This window comes from Perognathus longimembris, chromosome 6 (genome assembly GCF_023159225.1).
Source record: "Perognathus longimembris pacificus isolate PPM17 chromosome 6, ASM2315922v1, whole genome shotgun sequence".
Lineage (NCBI taxonomy): Eukaryota > Metazoa > Chordata > Mammalia > Rodentia > Heteromyidae > Perognathus > Perognathus longimembris.
Window position 1 is genome coordinate 21,908,885 of NC_063166.1, and position 21,024 is coordinate 21,929,908.

Below are 21,024 nucleotides of genomic sequence, written 5' to 3' on the forward strand. Positions count from 1 at the left end.
GGAAGTCTTAATTAGATTCATTTGCTGATAGGTAAATTATATGCTTCTAAAATATATTTTCAAGAGAAAATATCACAAGCAATTGGTATTAGGAGGCAGAAGTGGGGAGTTGCTGTCATATTTAGAAGTCTGAAGTTTTATTTCAAAGTTCAGTGATTCCAGTGTCATGAAGGGCAGCTTGGAGCAGTGTTTTGTTGGCAAGTAGAGAAGTGTTGATGCACCTTGAGCTTAGTTAGCAGGAGATTGAAACATCTATTTCTGGAAGGTCCAGAGGGCAGAGTGTAAGTTACCAGAAGCCTGGTATCTAGTGGAATTAGAAAGGGGATAGAACTGGGTGCTGGTAGCACATGCCTGTAATCCTAGCTACTCAGGAGGTTCTTAGGAGTAAATAATCTATGAATGAAGATGATGGAGTTGCCAGATCATGTGGCCTGGGTGCAATAGGCAGGCATAAGAAAATTGCAGTGGTCATCAAAAGGATGTCCCCAGCTCCTGCAGGGGACATTTTATTTTATTTTGCATTTTATTGCTATTTTGAAAGTGATGTACAGAGGTGTTATAGTTACATAAGTCATGTAAGGGGTACATTTCTTTTTGGATAATGTTACCTCCTCTCTCTTTTTCTCTTAGTCTTTTCCTCCTGTCCCCACCCACAAGTTGTTTAGTTCATTTTCAACATAGTGTGCAGTGAGTACCACTGCTGTATTTGTTCATTCTCTGTCCCTCCATTTCTCTGCCCCCTTACACTCCTAAAGACAGATAAATGAATAAACAACACAGAAAGGAAGCAAAACAGCAACAAAGAAAAATACCTCTTGTTTCCATTTCTTGGAGTTCATTTCAATACATATTATTTTAGATGATCAGAGGCACATAGGCATTGTACCTTTGTGCTCCTCTCCTAAGAATATACTCCTTATTTATTTATTTATTTATTTATTTATTTTTCCAGTCCTGGGCCTTGGACTCAGGGCCTGAGCACTGTCCCTGGCTTCTTTTTGCTCAAGGCTAGTACTCTACCACTTGAGCCACAGCGCCACTTCTGGCCATTTTCTATATGTGTGGTGCTGGGGAATCGAATCCAGGGCTTCATGTATACGAGGCAAGCACTCTTGCCACTAGGCCATATCCTCAGCCCCTCCTTATTTATTTTTTAAAATCAAACATTACAATGTCCTGATGCCAGCTAGACACCTAGATATATTTGTTGATGGCTGGTGGGATTGCCTTCTGCCCCTCATATTGAGTGCCAGTACACATAGTGTTATTATCTTTGCTGATATTAAGTGAAATGAATCACTTAATCCTAGCAGTCAGAATGGCAAGTACCCTGCTGGCTAAGGATCAGTGACTTTATCCCAGCTAAAATATTAAACACATTGATATTAATTTTTGCATTCAAGAGGGTTTTATGCACATCATATGATACCTACCTTGATTTCCAGAGTGGAGCACTTTGGCTGTGAGGAGTGAGAGAAGTGGCCCCATGTTCCAGTCACAATTGACATTAACTGGGACCCAGGAGGTGACTGGTATAAAACTAATCAGTGGGTTGTTCAGGTTTAGGGAGTCAGTGTCCTTACTCTTAGCTCTGGGAAGGATCATTGTATTTAAAACAATAGCAGCGATTAATTTTAAACAGTCATCTCTCAGAATTTTATGATGCTTTTTAAACCCGCACAGAGGCACTAGGCATCTGATCAGGAACGCCAGGGTGGTACTTCCGTGTCGTAGGGAACGTAACAAGCTTAGCTTTTTGCCCAGCAGGGAGGATGTGGTGACCTCTGGGGCAGCTCAGAAGGTTATTCACGGAGCAAAGTTGCCAGCACTTTCTGGTTCTCTTTCCCGTGGTTCAGCTTTCTCTACCTGCTTATGTGCCCAAGCCAGCCCTCTTCCTCACTGAACCTGGATTTCCAGGAACTAACTAGCAGCCACCTGCAGTCACTTCAGTGTTTAGATGTAGAAGAGAAAGACTAAAAACCACAGGAAGAGACAGGAAGTTGTGTCTCTGCTTAGCCTAGTTCCTGAATTGAATATTTTATTTTTTATTAAGCTAGGACTCAGGGCCTTTTGCATGCTAGGGAAGCACCCTACCTACCACAAAATACCTCCAAGTCCTTGTTTTTCATGATCTGATCCTTGTGTCTCGGCCTCCTGAGGGCTGGGATTACAGACTTCTTGAGGTGAGTAGGCTTTTTAAAAATTTATTTTTACACGTTTCTATTATTACAAAGGTGGTATACGGTGGTATTTTTTAAGTGTATACCCCTGAAAAATTAACTCTTTTATGTAGTTAGTTTTGAACATCAGAATTTTTTTTTTGCTGGTTGTGGGACTTGAACTCAGGGCTTGGGCACCATCCCTGAGCTTTTTCACTCACGGCTAGCATTTGAACCGCAGCTCCACTTCTGGTATTCTGGTGGTTAGTTCGAGATGAGTCTCATGAACTTTCTGCCCATGCTGGCTTTGAAGCACAATCCTCCGATCTCAGCCTCCTGAGTAACTGGGATTATAAGTGTGAGCCACTGGCATCTGGAGCACTGGAGAATCCTGTTGGCAACCTCAGAATATGGATCTGATGAGGGAGGATCATTGCCAGCAAATATGCAAGCTATCATCTTCCTTGTTCTGAAGGACTTAGAGAAACTGGCATCAGAGTGAAGGAAGGGACAGTGGCAGACAGGCTGAGGAGGAAAAGTGAAGGAATAAAAAGCCACAACAATAAGAGAAAAGTGTTCTACAAAGCAGAACTTGAAGAAAAATGTTACAGGAACACCTGCTAAGTTTCAAGAGCAGTCACAGACCTTAGCTTCACTGCCCCCTGCCCATCAGCAGCTCTTGGTGAGGTTTTCACATGGACATATTTGCTGTCCTAAGGTAGGTCTGAACTCTGCTGCTTGCTGCTTAAGATAATGAAGGAGGAGCAAAATAAACTTCCTGAAGATCAAAGACTAGTAGGTAACTATGTGCCCACCTGTTTTTAATTTCTGAACTACAGAAATTAAAACAAGACCCTGCAGAGTCTTTCATTATTACTTTTTTTTTTCAAAGTCATGAGATCTTCATGGATAGATGAGTCTATTGAAGGATTTTGTTTTTTTTTTTATAGGTATGAAATAGGTTTATAAACTGTCAAGTCCTATAAATCATGATGATTTATAACTGTGAGGCTCAACTTCTTCATAATTTTTGAAATGGAATAAAAATAGGTAGGAAAGATCATTCTCTCATTGGTCTTGTTTGGGGGTTGATGGAAACATCAGCTTTAAAAAAATTACTTCTTTCTGAAGTAAAAACCCTCCTCCTCCTCCTCCTCCAACACTGGGAGTTGCTGAAGACTCTGTTATAAATATTTACATTTTTATATGTTAATACATTAAGAATTCTCCCTTCCTCCTGATTGGAGCAGGGCACACATCCACTTTATACATGGAGAAGGTGCTATGTAGTAGCATTTGGATCTAAACAGGTTCCTCATTTTGTGCTATTAGATACTATTGGGTGTGTGATATGTATTACAACACCACATTCTTTTTTCATGAGGTGATACTATTTCAATTTCTCATGAGGAGAAAAATGTAAATTTATCTTAAGAACCTGAGCTTCAAACATGGCCCTTAGGAAGAAGCCATGTCTGTGCTAAAGGCCACTTCTCTTGAGAAATGCTCAGTATATGATTGATTTTTCCTTTTTGCAAATTAAAATAATTTCTGTAAGGTCTTATCCTCACTGTCCCACAACAGTCTTCACTGTGTTCAGAACTTACCAGACCATGGCTTTTCTGTGAACTTCCTTTCTTTGATTATTATGACATAGTATGTCCAGGATGAATTAATTTGCCTTTCATGGGCATTACAAATTCACCGATGATAGGCTCCCATAAGGTCACACAAGAAAATGGAAATTAAAGGGATTAAAAAATTATAATTAACTTCTAGCTTTCAAAATTCCTGCTCCCCCCCCCCCCCAATAGGTTACTTGATATAGTTTGCATTCAGTGTGGATTCCATGAGACTGTTCTTTTTTGAGGTTGGTTGTGGGGCTTGAACTCAGGGCCAGGGCACTCTTCCTGAGCCTCTTTGTGCTCAAGGGTAGCACTCTACCCCTTGAGCCACCATGCCACTTCCAGTTTTTGAGTGGTTAAGGGTCTCACAGGAACTTTTCTGTCCTGGCTGACTTTGAACTGCAATCCTCAGATTTCTCAGCCTCCTGAGTGGCTAGGATTACAGGTGTGAGCCACCAACACCTGGCTAGCAGAACAGTTTTTAAGCACTCTTGATTTCCTCAGGTCACTCAGAGAAAGCTGCTCTTCATTTATGACCCGGGTTCCACTCTCTTCTATCCACTGCCAAGCTATTGTACTGGGCAGAGTGGCGGCCTAGGTGCCCGATGACTTCTTCCCCACTTCCTCTCAGATGTCTTAATTTTAGAATGTACCAAACAGGAAGCAACTATCAGAATGTGTTTTCTGTTGCTATAACAAAATACTCAAAGCTGGATTCAGAGGAGGAAAGGTTTGTTTTGCTCATTGTTTTGGGGAAAGTCTAAGCTGGCGTCATCTCATCTGCTTGCTGTCTCATGAGGGCTCCTTTGACTGAGTCACAGCATGGCAGGGAAATGGAAAGGGAGACAGCCATGGGCAGATGGGGGCCTTGCTTTGTAATGACCCATTTAGGCAAGAACTAGCTTGAGTCCATTGAGAAGCACATCCATCCCTTCTGAAAGCAGTGCCTTCAATGACTTGCCTTTTGCTAGGCTCTGCTCCCAAAGGTATCTCTGCTTCTTAACATTGCAACCCAGGGGACCAAGTTTCGGCACCCAGACCTTGGAGTAACAACTATACATACGCAGTAATAACCCCATCAAAAGGCTCCGATTTTACTCTGAGGGAGGGATACATTTGATTCTACTTCCTGGAAGACAAGGATCCTCTTCCTGGCATCATTTAAATTGTGCTTTCTCTCTTTCCTCCTGTCTGTCTGTCTTTCTGTCTGTGGTTAACTGGAGATGAATCTCATGGAGACTTTTCTGCCTAGGCTGGCTTCGAACCATGATCCTCAGATCTCAGTCTTCTGAGTAGCTAGGATTATAGATTTGAGCTACCAGCACAGGTTTGATGCTACCTTTCATCATGATGTAGCCAAGAAGGGAGAGAGAGAGATTAGCTAGAGTCCTTCTCAGGAGCTATCAGCTATGGGTTCATTTTAGTGCTTCTGCTTGTGATTTCTAGCTTCCTTCTTTTTGCATTCATTTGTTTGCTCATTTATTTTATTGGAGTCTGAACCCTGGTTCTTGTACTTGCTCTACCAAGTGCTCTACCACTTGAAATATGCCCCAGCCTTTTTCTCTCTCCCTTCCTCCCTCCCACAGAGATTAAATAGTTATTCTATTCTAGTCACTGCAGTAGGTGCGAGGAACCCAAACACTAACAACTCACCAAGGTTTCTGTAAATGAGATCCTCTGATTTTATTTGGAAAATACTTGAGCTTTGCCTAGAGATCCCCATCGCCCCCCGCCCTACCACTGGATTATTATTATTTAATTGAGGCTGCAAACCATTTCATTTGGAAATAAGGAAACCAAAGTCATTGCTAAGCTTGTTGGGAAGAATAGCTGAAGTCTTAGAAATAGTGATGGATACCCCAACTAAAGTTTCAGAACTGCTCCATGGCCTCTCTTCCAGGAATGGAGGTCACACCAGAGTTTTTATTGTTTACATGGAGACATCAACACACCTAGATCTCATCTGAGCACTATGACTGCCATGCGAAGCATTGAGTTTTGATCAATTCTTATTTTTTGTCATTGTCATTTTTTATTTCTTTCCCTTCTTCAACACTTCTGCCTTCCTCCATTCTTCACTTCTAAGCCAGTGTTTCTAAATATTGACCTGTACCCCCTGGCTCTGTATGTAGTCCTCAGATTTAAAGTTAATCCCAGTTCTGGTCTATCTCTTGTTAAGACCAGCACCATTCTAATTCTCCTTTGTGTTCTCTTATTCAGACTACAAAGGGTATTTTGACTCTGCTTCAGATAGTTTTCCAAAATGAGTCATAGTATTGCTGATTTTTCCACAAAGTTGTGGTTGGTGTCTTTTATAAAAAACATTTTTAATCTCTATGATTCTTATATGGAATTTTTAGAATTGAAATACTAGACTTACATATAGACTCCCTCCCCCCCTTTAACAGAGCAGAGTGTCTTAGAAAGTTTTGGTTTCTATTACTCAGAGGCTACAGAATTTCCTTGTTTTGTGTGAGGTGTATGTGAACTTACCTTTTCTTTTTACTTCTTTTGTTGGTCCTGAGACTTAAACTCAGAGCTTCATGATTGCTCAGCTTGCTCAATTGGCTGGCACTCCACAACTTGAGTCACACCTCCAGCCCATTTTTTTTTCTGATTAATATCTGGACTTTTGGATTTTTCTACCCAAGCTGGCTTTGAACTGTGATCCTCTAGGTCTCAGCTTCTTGAGCAGTTAGGATTATAGGCATGAGCTTCCTTACCCAGCTGAAATACAGGTGTCAACACCGAGTGGCTGCCTGGCCCTTCTTTTAGATAGAAGATCCACCAGGAGGAATAGATGAGAGAGGAAGATGATAAGTGCTGTGGATGTGGTGAAATTTAGGTCAGTGGGGAATTTAGAAGGCTTGGGAGTTCCAGGAGTGGTCCTTTACTAAGTGCAGAAGATCTTATACTGAGTGAGGCAGAGATTACCTTGGTATGTAATATGGCAGGAGAAGGACCTGTGGCTTGCGATGGCCCCTGGAAGGCGCTGTCATTGAAGGTGTGGGCAGCAAGGGCACAGCCCTCACAGCAAGGAGATAATCAGTGACCAGAAATGTAAGAGAAAACACTTGGGTTAAATACTAAAAATGTAAGTTGGGTATAGTGACTCACACTTATGATGCTAGCTACTAAAGAGGATGAGATCTGAGAATCCCATTTTGGAGCTAGCCAGTGTGGATAAACTCACAAGACTCCCTCATCTCTAATTCACCAGCAAAAAGCTGGAACTGGAGGTGTGGCTTAAGTGGTAGAGCACCAGCCACATGAAGAGGGATACATTTCTTTTTACATTGGTCCGCACTGGAGTTTCCTTTTTATGGGACATATATTTTGGAGAAGGTGATTTCATAATAGGAACTCAAAATAGCTCCTAGGGAATAAGGCAGAATTACAGTATTCTGATTTTTGACAGTCTCTCTACTCCACAGTGGCCCCCAGACTCTGGGACCTTCTATTCTTGGAATTATGACCTTGGTGCTATTTCCTAGCTTGCCAGCTACATCCCAGCTTTGCCACCCCGCCCCCCATCTCTGCTTCCTTAAAGTTAAGGAGAGTGTGTTTTATTTTCAAATTACACTTAATTAAAATTAATTTTGTTTGGAGACTTTTGAGCATTTCACAACACAGTCTAAGATAATTGGTCACACCCAGGAGTGTTGCATAAGAAATGTTTCTGCATTTTCCACTGTCCCTAAAGATCTCATGCTTAGTAACATCGCTAATAGCGAGCAGTGTGATTGGTGGTAGAAGGCATTTGGGGATGTAGAGAAAACTTTCTTTGGAATTAAAAAATTATCTTCAAATAGTTGTACAAGGCAGTTGCCGTTTAACAGCAGCTTATTAATGCAATGCATCTTGGTCACCCCTTTCAACATTCTCACTTGCCCCTCTTCTAGCCACCCCTTCCCTCAGTCTTCTTAGCTTTATAGGTTATGCAATGAATTCTCGACTGCATTCTCCTCTTTATTTATCTTTGGAGCTTTAAAGCTTTTATTTAAGTCCACCAGAAAAGAGACTATTCAAGGTGAGTTTCTTATTCAGGAGGCAACACGGGTTGATGGGAAAAGAAGCCACTTGGAAGTCACTTTCTCTTTCTCTTTAAATAATCTTATTTAACCTCTTCCTTTCCTCTATGGGGAAACAGATGATAGTTGTACCTAGTACTTCCTTAGTAATAGGAAATAGCCAAATACTCTTCCTTATTTGTAGTGGTGGTGATCTGTGAGAATACAGGTTGATATACTCAAATTCTAGTTAAACATTCCACGATCCTCAAACATTCCACATCTTCATTCAGTGCTACCTCCTACGGCATTGTCCATCTCTTGCTCTTGTGGGAGGTTCAGGGCTCTTTATTCTTACTCCTGGATGAATGCCTCTATTTCCTGAACCCTGTTTTTTTTTTTTTTGGCCAGTCCTAGGCCGTGAACTCAGGGCCTGAGCACTGTCCCTGGCTTCTTTTTTGCTCAAGGCTAGCACTCTGCCACTTGAGCCACAGCGCCACTTCTGGCCGTTTTCTGTATATGTGATGCTGGGGAATTGAACCCAGGGCCTCATACATACGAGGCAAGCACTCTTGCCACTAGGCCATATCCCCAGCCCACTGAACCCTGTTTTATATACACTCTACACCAAAGCTTGTGCAGAGCCATGAGATGGTCCTGGGTCTTCTTGAAATGTCTCCCCAGGCCCCATGTGTTAAAGGCTTATCTCCAGCCCCTGGGGCCTTGAGGAGTTCAAGTCTAGTTGGAGTAAGTTAGACCATTGGTGAGTACCCTGAAGTGGATATTGGGAGTCTAGTTATCTCATTGCTCCCTGACCGCCATGAAGTACACAGATCTTCACTGCTTTCTGCTGTCACGAGGTACTGTGATGTTACAGGGGCCATGTAACTGTGGACTGACACCTCTGAAACCATGAGACAAAATACAGCATTTGTACCCTTGTGTTGTTTACCCCAGGTATTTGTTAAAGTGAAGGAATGTTGACTCACATATCGGACGCCAGGATTCTAGTCCAACTTTGACACTTAGAGGCTATGTAGCTCAGGCCATGCCACTTCCTATCTCAGGGCTTTTTTTCTTTCTTCTTCTGGAAAGTGCTATGTTGGAATTAGTAGGGGGCACGGTAGAGTGAGAGAAACCTTCCTATGGTGATTGAGCACGTGGTTGAGGAACTAGATCCAGTGTGGCCACTGACTAGGCCTGCAAATCCCTTAACTTCTCTGTGGCTTAAATTCCTTATCATTAAAGGATCTCTGGACTGTGATGATGAGAAGATGTATACAGGCTAAAGGACTATCATCATTGACATTTTATACTGGCTAACAACAGAATTGACTCCATACTGGGAGAAATTTACTTCCAGATGTTAGAGGGAGAGCTTTTTCTGTGGCCTAGTCTTCACTCGTGCATGGTTCTGAATTCTCTACAGTCTTCCCTACCTCCTGGGCCGAGGATTGTGCAGATGTGATTGCTGGGATAGATGGTGAGCTGGAAGGAGATCCTAAAAAATATCACCGCCCTATTTTAAGACTTTTCCCTTACCCTGCCTAAAGAGACAGCATAACCATCTCCTTACCTACTCCTCTACCCATTGGGGTCCATTTTTAAAGGGCTTTCATTCTAAACTGTAACAAATAGAGGGAGCACAGTATTTCCAGAATAGTGCAAGCCAGAAGTCTTCCTGTGCAGTTTAAACTCTAACCAAGTATGTGAGGATTGTTTCTCTGAGAATTTAAGAGGGATGATCTCACGCCACAGGGACTGGATTTTTTTTTTTTACCCTGAGCTGGTGAGAGAGTCTCGGTATGTGAGTGTACAAACTCCAGAGACAGAGAGTTTAATCTCAGAGAACAGTCATTGGAAAGGACTCTGAGCCATGATGAGGTGGCTTTGAATCCTGGCTATACAGAACTAAGATCTCCAGAGGCAATGGGTCAGCTGTAGAGCAGTGGTGTCTGTTTGACTCAGGGTGCTGCCCTAAGGCTGAGGGTTTTGCTGACCTGGTGTCAGACTTTCCTTAGAAGTACACTGAGGGCTGTTGAGACATTAAATGAGGTATTAGACAGGAAACACTTGCAAAAGCAGCTGACATTTGTTGAGGCCCTGTCACATAATATATGCTCAGTAAATGTGTATTGCCACCATTGTGCCTGGAACAAAACTAAAGGCTAAAGGACTTGCTCAACACATATAAGCTTTTAACAGAATGACGGGTATTCATAGAGGTAGGAACAGTAAGTGGGAAAACCCCCTTAGAAGCTGTGTTTTAGTCTCAATACTTTGAGACAGTTAATTCCAGGTTCTTCTGAGGCCCACAGCATCCCAGCAGCCTTTGGTTTACGTGCTGCTTATTTCCCACCTGTAGGAGCAAAGACAATGGAGTCCATTTCTTATCACGTGTGTGGGGAGAGGATTTTTACTGGGCTGTGTTCTGGGCTGAATTAACATGTTGAAATCCTATCTCCCAGTATCTCAGAATGTGGCTGCATTCAGAGATAGGGTCTTTAAAGAGGTGATTAAATTAAACTGAACTCATTAGGATGGGCCATAATCCAATATGACTGGTGTCCTTGTACGAAGAGGCGACTGGACTCTCCTGGAGGAACTACGCAAGGGAAAGCAGAGAGGCCCCAGGAGACACCAGCCCTGCCAACACTTTGGTTTGAGACTTCGAACTTCCAGAACAGCGAGACAATCCATTTCTGTTGATTAAGCCATGCAATGAGAGTTACTTTGTGATGGCAATCCTAGAGAATTAATGAAGGTAGTGACTAAATTCTCCAGGATTAATTGTTCATCGGGAGGATGCTAGATATGGAAGGGTGGGAATATAGATGGTGATGAAAAACTGAGGCCTGATTTTCAAACCCTAGCCACACTGTATATTCCTCATTTTCCTTCTGTACAATGTAGGAGCAAGCTACTTCCTAATTTTGTTCAGTGACTTAGATGAAGGGCTTTTTTTTCTTCCATCAACCTTGACATATGGTACACACTCGATATTTATAGTTAGCATGGCATGAAATATCAATGTAAAGTTTCATTGGATATAAATTACATATATTGACTATCTTAAATAGTATTTGCTTATCTACAAGTCTAGGCAAAAGAGCATGGTTCAGATTTTAAAAGCCTGTCTTGCTGACATTCCAAGGAGTTGGGAAAGAATGAACAATAAGGATCTCTTTGGTGGTGCAAAGTAACTGAAGAGAATGGTACAAACACTTTTTGTTCTGTTCACAGAAGGGAATAGCTAGTTTGGTTCTCTTATTCGTAGGGGAAATGCAAAAAGAGGACTGTTTGTGGTGGGAGAATGGCTTGCTTGAAATAAGGGATTGTTTAATTAGATTGGTTTTTGTCTTGGCACATATAAGGCCATGTGCTGAGCAAAACATTCCAGGCCTGGACCTTTGCCAGCGCCTCAGTGGTGAGCCCCTGGTAAATTCTGGTAGGAGGGGAAATAATTTTGGTTTGTTAATATTTGCTAGTTGTTAAAAATAGCATGCTTGAAAAAACACCCCAGCATGTTTGCATCCCTTCATTAGGAGGAAGGCACTATTTTTAGTTTCTGACAAAGTTTGTTTTCTTTTTGTCCTCCCCTGTTGCAAGCATGAAAGCCAGGGAAACAGAAAACCCCCAATTTACACTTCCGGAGAAGCATATGAGAGTAGAGAGATTTAAGAGTCAGCTTTAGGAAAGTGAAGCACTGTTTAGTTGGGGCTGGTGGCATATGAAGTCAGATGCTTAGGCTTGCGTTTTATTTTCTTGCAGTGACTGAGGCCTTTCAACAGCGGTCCAACTTGAGCTGAGTCTTGAGTTATGCCACTCTAGCTCTTGTTTGTATTTAGGATCTGCACAAAACGGCTGTGCTTGCTGGTTTCTTTATGCAGAAGGGTCTGTACAGTATTTGAATGGTTGAGATCCCATTGTTGGAGATCACCAGTGAAAGGGCAGCTTGTGTCTTTGATTTAGAGGCAATAGAGAGGTAGAAAAGCTAAAACCCGCACATTCCATGTGGGGTTATAATATAGTGCTTAGTAGTAAGGCACACAGGTGATTTCTAAGATTTTTGCCTAATTTCCTCCTATTTGTAGTTAATGACTACAACTCTGAGGATAAAGTGAGTGCAATTAAATGAGGATGTGTGTGTGTGTGTGTGTGTGTGTGTGTGAATGTCTGTGGGTGTGTCTGTTGTCAGTATGTGTTGTGAGTATAGAGGAAATTCCACATGGATCTCATCATTTTCAACTGTAAACAAAATTTTATTAAAAATTTGCCTAGATCTTGTCATCTTAATAGAACAGCCATATTCAATTTTATATGGTATCTTTGCTCATTTCTGTAAGTCCTTACTGATCTGTTTCTATATGCAAATATGCACACAATTTTATATTGTATTTGTGTATGTGTACTGAGGCTCAAAATGAGGGCCTTGTGCTCTCACTTGGCTGTTTTGGCTAACAGCTGGTGATTCCCTCACATTTTGAACTTTGCTAAGATGATTCATTCTCTCTCTCTCTCTCTCTCTCTCCCTCTCTCCCCACTTCCCCCACCCCATGTGTATATGTATATATGGTTTTTCTTTTAACCTAGAAAGAAGATATGACCGAATGTTACATGACATACCTATAATTCACATAGTCTATTAACATAAAAATGAGGCTGGACAGATTTTTTAATTCTTATTAAAGACGATGTGCAGAGTGGTTACAATTATATATCAGGTAAAGTAAATCTCTCTCTCTCTCTCTCTGTGGTCGTGGGGCTTGAACTCTGGGCCTGGGCGCTGTCTCTGAGCTCTTCACCTCAAGGCTAGCTCGACCATTTGAGCCACAGAGCCATTTCCAGTTTTCTGGTGGTTAATTGGAGATAGGAATCTCATAGACTTTCCTGCCCCAGCATGCCTCCTTAGTAGCTAGGATTACAGGCATGAGCCACCGGTGTCTGGCTAAGTCTTCATTTCGTTTTGGACAATGTCTTCCCTTCCTTTGCCCTCTTTCAGTTTTTCTCTCTTGTCCCCACTCACAAATTGTATAGTTCATTTTCAACATAGTGTCTAATGAGTACCACTGCTGTATTTGGGAACAGTTTTTTGAGAAGACTATAGAGAATTGATACTGAAAATTTTATTCATAATACTTTGATGAGCAGAAGTTATTTTTCTAGTTTTTGTGAATGGTTAAGCCAACATTTAATGAGTTTTAAATTTGATTTATGTAAATTTAAAGTGCAAAGATAAATTGATCTGATTGCTTTTTTCTTTTAGTTAAATCATCTCTCTGTGTGTCTGTCTCTGTCTCTCTCTGTCTTATGTTGGAGATGAACCAAAAATGAGTCACACGCTAGACACTTTACTACTTAGCTTTGCCATAGTCCATACATAAATATGTAAAATATGCCTGAAAGATGGATTTCTGCGTTTTTTTTCTAAGAAAATTTGGTGTTTGCCTTGTACAGTTAGCCAGGATTGTTACTAGAATTTTTTTTTTCAGCTTGGGGGCTTGAAGTCAGGGCCTAGTCTCTTTTTTCTCAAGGCTAACGTTCTTCCACTTTGAACCATGGCTCCACTTCCAGTTGGGTTTTGATTGGTTAATTGGAGAGTCTCATTGAGACTTTTCTGCTCCAGCTGGCATCTAACTGCGATCCTCAGATCTCAGCCTCCATATTAGCTAGGATTATAGGCATAAGCCATCAGTGCCTGGCTGTTACTGGAAGTTTTAATGGAGGACTAGATCTCTTCTTAGGAATCTTTATTGCTATACCTTGAATGTGAAGAACACCTTCGCTTATTTGCTGGTAACGTAAAATGAGAAAACTAGAATCAGGAAACACTTGATGGCTTCATTGGAAAAACCTTGATTTTAAGGTAACCAAGGAGGGGCCCCCTGCCAGGCTTTGCATGCCCAGGACGATGCATTCTGTTTCCCAGGGTAGTGCTGGGGACAAGGAATCTCATGGCCAGCGTAGGGCTGTACATTCAAAGTTTCTAGCATGTGGGATCAGGAAAGCAATCTGAGATAGCTTTAAGGGACTACAGGAAAGTGTTGGATGTATCATTTTTCAGACCACATGAAGTTCCAGTTGTTTTATTTTATTTTTTAGTATTTCATTTTATACTTCTTCCAAATGCTTTTCTGAGGACATAATCAAAGCCAAGCTTGACCATGCATCTTGATGTAGAAATCTGAAAAAAAAAGTTTTCTAAGTTAAAAAGAATAAATTTACACTTGGACAAAAGAGTAAAGACTTGAATTGTATTGTCTCTTTCTCCCTCTCCCCCCTGTAGGTTAACTTTGTGGCCTGCCAGCTCTTTGCTTTGTGTGCAGCTTTCTGGTTTCGCATCTACTTACATCCTAGTAAAACTAGTCCAGAGGTCCGACATGCATTTGCCACCATTTTGGGAATTTACTTTGTCATTTTTTGCTTTGGCTGGTGAGTATGTGATTCATAAATTCTAAAAGTTTATCACTTGGATGTTTTGTGGTGAATATGTATATATATATGTATATATATATATGTATATATATATCTTCTCTACTATTTGAGCTATGCTCTCAGCTCATCTGATTATTTTGGGGATGGAGTGTTTCTTTTGCCCAGGTTGAACTGGATAGTGATTCTTCTGTTTACACATCCTGTGCTATCCAGGACGACACTCATATGTCACTACATATTGATTTTGCTATTTAGATAAGGTCTTGTTAATGTTTTGTTCAGGCTGTCTTGGAACTGTAATCCTCCCAATCTCAGCCTCCCAAAGTAGATTCCGGATGTGAGTCAGCAACACCTGGTTTGTGGTGATACTCTTTGTTGCACTCAGGGAAGAAATAGATGGTCAGATGTGTCAAGCATGCTTGTAATCCCATCACTGCGGAGGTGGAAACAGGATGACTGAAAGTTTAAGACCAGCCTAGGCTACCTAGAAAGTCACTGACTCAAAACAAACAAACAAACAAAAACCCAAGCCAGGAGTTGAGAATGTAGCCTAGTGGTAGAGTGCTTACCTTGCATATAGGAAGCCCTGGGTTTGATTCCTCAGCACCACATATATAGAAAAAGCCAGGAGTAGGGCTGTGGCTCAAGTGGTAGAGTGCTAGCCTTGAGCAAAAAGAAGCCAGGGACAGTGCTCAGGCCCTGAGTTTAAGCCCCAGGACTGGCAAAAAAAAAAAAAAAAAAAACAAGGGCTGATAATATAGGTCAATAGTAGTAGAACACTCGTCTTGCCTGTACAAGGCCCCAATTCCATCTCCACCACTGCAAAAAAAAATCATTCAATAGATAGTTATATATGTATATGTATGTGGTATTGTTAAATACTAGCCGTCTATTGAAAAGCTTAGCAACATTTTAAATACCTTACTGTAAAATCATAAGGCTGCTTCAGGAACCTGTATTTTACATAAGCTAGAACCAATGAACTATCAATGAAAGTCACTGCAGTGCGTGGTTTTTCTTAAAAAGTTAGACTTCTGAGCCTAGTGTTGGCAGCTTATGCTTGCAATCCCAACTACTTATGAGAAGCTGAGATCTGGAGGGCTGAACAAACCTTTAAGAAGGGACTTGTGTTTTGAATCAGCTGTCATGTAAAGAGAAAGCCTTGGTTGATATTTCTGGGAGGCTGCTTTTTGGTACTGTGGTAGAGCAAGAGCTCTGTTGTCTATATGGATGTGAAAACAGAACAGACCTTGTTAATGACTAGAACTACTGTTGGCTGATAGGTCCTGGCTTCCTGGTTTCCCTTCAGGATACAGAATCTTGATTGCATACCACACTTGATTGCTTGATGTGCTTTCTCTGATGTGAACAAGAGTTCACAGATCAGTTGCTTCGGAGAGGGGGGGAGGTGGAGAAGCTAGCAGGTATGTGAATATGAAATATGTTCTGGCTCCATCTTCCCCTCTCTTATCTCTTAAAGGTACTCTATACATCTTTTTGTGCTGGTGTTACTGTGTTATGGAGTCATGGTCGCTGCAAGTGTATCTGATGTTCACAGGTAAGACTCTGGAAACCAATACTGTGAAGGTATTTTGAATGCTGCAGAAGAAAATATTTTTGTGTGCCTTTAAACTTTATAGTCTTTAGTGTTTAAATGAGCTCTGAAAAAAATCTCAGTTCCAATGATCTCTCTTCTCAGTACCTTCCTTGAAAGAATAGTGCTGTTTTATTCTAGGAAAGAAATAATAAGTATAGTTTTTTTTTTCTAACCTGGAAAGAATGAATTTTAGAAATACTTCATATGACCAAGTACTTACACAAACTTTTCTTCTTTCTTTCTTTCTTTTTTTGGTCTAAAAGTGGTCGTGAGATCATGGGAGATTTCTTGGCTTTTCCTGAACACCATTTCCTTTTTCTTGTTCCAATACTGGGTCTTGAACTCAGGGTCTGGGCATTGTTCCTCAGCTTTTTTTTTTTGCTCAAGATTAGTTTTCTACCACTTGAGCCACAGCTCTCCTTCCAGCTTTTTGGTGATTAATTGGAAAGAAGCCTAATGGATTTTTCTTCCTGGGCTGGCTTTGGACCGTGACCCTCAGATATCAGCCTCCTGAGTAGCTAGGATTACAGGAGAGAGCTACCAGCACCAGGCCTAAACCCCAATCTGAAGGCAATTGAATGATTGGTAAGAATGTGGCCTTCGTGTAGTCCGTTGCTAACTTCTTACTCACTGTACTTCATCTGCTCTCCCCAAATGTATGGGGTGAGGATAGAGTGAAGACCCGTTTTCAGAAGGTCAATAACTTACCTGCACACTTGTTCCAGTGTAGAGCCAGGCTTCCAGCATTCCATTCCAATCTAGAGCCCCGGCAGTGCTGCGAGGTTTACAGTTTACTCTTTCCCCCATAGAAGTGCTCTAGTAGTTCTAGGCTTTGTTCAATAAGTAAAGGACTGTTTTTTCTTTTCCTGTTTGCTCGGAGAGTTTGCCAGCTTTGCAGAGGTAGAGAGTGGTTCACAGTTCCTGAAGGATGGACCAGGGTAGATTAAAAAGAAAAATCCAAGTGATGTCTTCTTGAGTTGTTTCAGGGAAAGAACATTCTAGACTAGAGCTACGAAATCTGACACGTGGGCAGAGAATGCCGTTTTTCCGTACACCACGTCTTCTACCAGTAAATGTAGGGTTCGGTCTCAGGTTCTCTTCAAGACAGGATTCAAAGCCAGCTCAGGCAGGAAAGTCTGTGAGACTCTTTACTTCCAAGTAACCACCGAAAAACCAGAAGTGGAGGTGTGGCTCAAGTGGTAGAGCATTAGCTTTGAGTGGACAAAGCCTCACATGGGCTGGAGGCCCTGAGTTCAGGTGCTGGCACTGGCACCAAAATAACTAACTAAATTAAAGCTTCAATATTTTAAAGCATAAACACTTATTTATGTAGAATTCACTGTTTATTGCCAAACATATTCATATTATATTACATGTTTTATTATCTCAAATATATTCTTATTATATATACTGTTATATATATTTCAATATATGCTGTTCTAATTACAGCATTTGATAGTTTGTTATCTCAGATATATTCAAAGACAACTTCATAGGATATAGGGATTTTTTCCCCCCCACCAAGACTAGGAAATGAATTCAGGGAGAAATACATAAATATAGTTAGATGAATTTTTACTGAGTGAACACACCCATGTACCCATGAGCCAGTTCACCATGCTTTCTGTTCCTATCAGTCACACCTTCTTTTCTAAAACAACTGCTCTGCCAACATATTCTACCACAGGTTATTTTTGCTATGTTGGAATATGAGTTCTTCTTTGTCTTCACAAATCCTGTTTTCTCTACTGCTCATCTTCAGGTCCAGTCAGGTCATGATTGCATTGCCCAGCTGTGTTGGTGGTTTATCCCTTGGTTACATCCTTGACAGCTGAATTTCCCTGAGTTGAATCTGCTTTTCCCCTCAGCGAGGGGAGGTCTGGGCCTAGACAAAGGGGGAAAGGCTGGGCTGGCTATTAAACTACTCCTGGAGCATCTGCCTCATAGATTTATTTCGTGATTCTGCCTTGAGATCATGAACTGGCTGGAGGAGGGGACAGGGTGTCTGTCTGCAGGCAGCAAGGCCTCACACTACCCTATGCCCACCTCACCTCTGCCCTTCTGGGACAGACATGACACCCAGGAACGTTTGAATTTCAGAGATTTCAAATCATTTCAGATTTTAGATTTTCAGACTAGGGTTATTCAATCCATAACATCTCCCTTTCCCTTTCCCTATCCCCCTTTTCCTTCTTCCTCCCCCTCTCTCTTTTTCTCTTTCCCTCGCTCCCTCCCTCCCTCCCTCCCTCCCTCCCTCCCTCCCTCCCTCCCTCCCTTCCTTCCTTCCTTCTTTTCCTTCTTTCTCCCCTACTTTCAGTCCTACCTCCTTCTCTTTCCATATCTCTTTTACTTTCTCTCTCTCTCTTTTTTCCAGTCATGCAGCTTGAAGTCTGGGCCTGGGTGCTGCCCCTGAGCTCTTCTTCAGTTCAAGGCTAGCACTCTACCACTTGAGCCACAGCACCACTTCCATTTTTCTAGTGTTTAACTGGAGATAAAAGTCTCATGGACTTTCCTGCTCAGGCTAGCTTTGAACTCCAATCCTTAGATCTCAGCCTCCTGAGTAGCTAGGATGACAGGATCCTTCCTTCCTTCCTTCTTTCCATTCTGAGGATAGAAGCCAAGGCCTTGCACGTGATAGGCAAATGCTCGACTACAAAGCTACAGCCTGGTCTTTCATCCTATGATCTTTGTTTATAAATAAATGACAAAGAGACATTAAGGTTATGTAATGCTGTAGAATTTATATAATGCTTTTGAATTCACTATCTGGCTATCTCTTTCCACCAAATGAATTTTTATTACCCTTTCTTACTATTACTTGTCTTTGTGAGTTGTTTCAATGTGAATATGTGGATTTCAATATACTTTAGTATTCCTCTTCCCTCTTTTATGCTACCTGTTAAAAGTTATGCCTTCTGAAGTTCTGTCTGTGTCTGTTGGGCTCCTGAGTCATTGGAAATGATTCCAGTGATTCATCTCAGTTCATTTCCACCAAAAGTTGCTGACACCCTCTCAATGTCAGGCTAGGATGTTCAAGGTCGCAGCATTAAGGAAACAGACACCCACACAGACATTTTAATATTGTACTTTGACAGGTTAGTATTCAGTAGCATGCAGCAATGAATCATGCGGGGGTCAGGGAGCAGGAGATAGGGCCAGATGACTGGAGTAAGAACAAGCCAAATGACCATGAGAACACGACATTGTTGCCTAAGCAGTGCCTGATAGTTACACAGTTCTCTGATGAGCTGTAGGATGGAGAAAGAAATTACAGGCCAAAAAAGACATCTGGCCAGACAGGACTTTGTAACCCACAGATGCAGAGAGTAAGAGAGAATAAGACAGTAACATTGATTGAGCCAAATGAACCAGTCATCTGTGTTTTGGATTTCAGATACTCCTTTTGTGTGGCAATGGGATACCTTACAATATGCCACATCAGCCGAATATACATCTTCCACTATGGAATTCTCACTACCGATTTTTCTGGGTGAGTATTGTAATTTGATGTGTGTGTTGGGGGGGATGGGGGCACATGGTGATTGGATTGATGACTTTGGCTTAGTCCCTAGGGGTCTATTAACATCAAGGACACATTTAAGGCTCACCCTGGCTGGTTAAATCACTTGGTAAGTATGTGCTAATGAGGTTGAGGTTGAAAATGTGGCTATTCTGTAGGACTGTTAGCTCTGCCACATTGTAAGCAGGGCTCACAAGCCACAGCCCATGGGCTGTACTCTCTCCTCCTTTCTGCCCCTTTCTAACAGTTTTATTGGAATACAACCAGTCACTTATTGGTGTGTTTTTGCTTGTGGCTGCTTTTGTACTGCAGTGGCAGGGTCAAGTAGTACTGTATAGCCTGAAAGCCTAAAATATTTACTGTTTAGATGTTTTAACCTAAAGAGTTTGCCATCTCTATTCAGTGGTGCATGATGTAGGGTTGATGTTCTTCTCTTACTAGTTAAGTACAGAAATGCTTCTGTATTGCCGGGCACTGGTGGATCATGCCTATAATCCTAGTGACTTAGGAGGCTAAGATCTGAGGATTGTGGCTCAAAGCCAGCACAGGCAGGAAAGTCTGTGAGACTCTTATCTCCAAATAACCACCAGAAAACTAGAAGTGGTTCTGTGGCTGAAAGTGGTACAGAACTAACCTTGAGCAAAAAAGCTCTGGGACAGAGTCCACCCAGGTCCTGAATTCAAGCCCTATGCTCCTCCTTCAAAAATTCTTCCATTATCTGATAAATAGTTACTGCTATGAGCCTTTTAGTGTCCTCTGATGTCTCATCTCCATTCCCAGCTCCCTATGACCTTTGGAAATAACAAGGGCAATGCCTGGCCCAACAAGGCCCTCATATAACTTGTGAACATTTTGTCTGTCTCTTCACTAGGGGATCAAACCTCTCCTGATTGATCAGCTGGTTAAGGCTATCTATGGATCAATGAGAGTTCTATAATCTGCTGAATTTAGCTCAAGAACAGTGTTTTGTGCATCTTGAGGAAGATATGCTAAAGCAGAGCTGTTTCTGGTGACATGGACATTATTACCACACATATTCCTAGAAATCAGTTCCCATATCTGCAGGCAGCCCAAGGTCTCCCATTTCCCCCCATTTGAATCACAACTCATCTGGTGAGTGGTTGGAGAATAAGCACTGAATTAAGGGGTCACAGCTCTCTGAAGTGTTGTGTTAAGCATTAAAGGTCATAGTTCCCCATAATGTTTAATCAATAAGATTTTATGTTTTTGTTTCAATTAACCCCATCTCTGGAACTGAGACTAGTTTTTGGAACTTAATCTGTGTTGGACAAATGAATGAGTTGATTTCTGTCATATTTACCACTGTTTCTAGGAGACTCATTATTTGACAACCCCTCCAGCTATATTGGTTGTGATACTGAACAAAAGTACACACTATCATCTGTTTCTCATTTATATCATATTGTCTTTTTAAGGCAGGATTGTCTGCAACAATTTCTGGGTCCCCAGTGTTCAAGGCACAATGTCACATGCCAGGGATGTTGTGCATTCTACTCAGGACTTCTAGTTTCTAGAACAGTGAGAGGGAAAATTCATTTGTTGGCAGGTGTGGTGGTTCAAGCCTATAGTCATAGCTTATTTGGGAGGTAGAGATCAAGAGGATTGGCATTTGAGGCCAGCCTGTGTAGGGGATGGCTATACCTTTAAGACCTGGAGC

At 41.6% G+C, this 21,024-nt stretch overlaps 1 protein-coding gene across 1 annotated transcript in view; it reads left to right on the forward strand.

The window, feature by feature from the left end:
- Window positions 1–21,024, forward strand: part of Mboat1 (membrane bound O-acyltransferase domain containing 1) — a 78,257-nt gene that overhangs the window by 24,664 nt on the left and 32,569 nt on the right. The window contains exons 2-4 of the mRNA XM_048348399.1: window positions 14,081–14,226; window positions 15,710–15,787; window positions 19,221–19,316. Of these exons, the coding sequence (XP_048204356.1) occupies window positions 14,081–14,226; window positions 15,710–15,787; window positions 19,221–19,316 (320 nt within the window). The remainder of the gene's footprint in view (window positions 1–14,080; window positions 14,227–15,709; window positions 15,788–19,220; window positions 19,317–21,024) is intronic.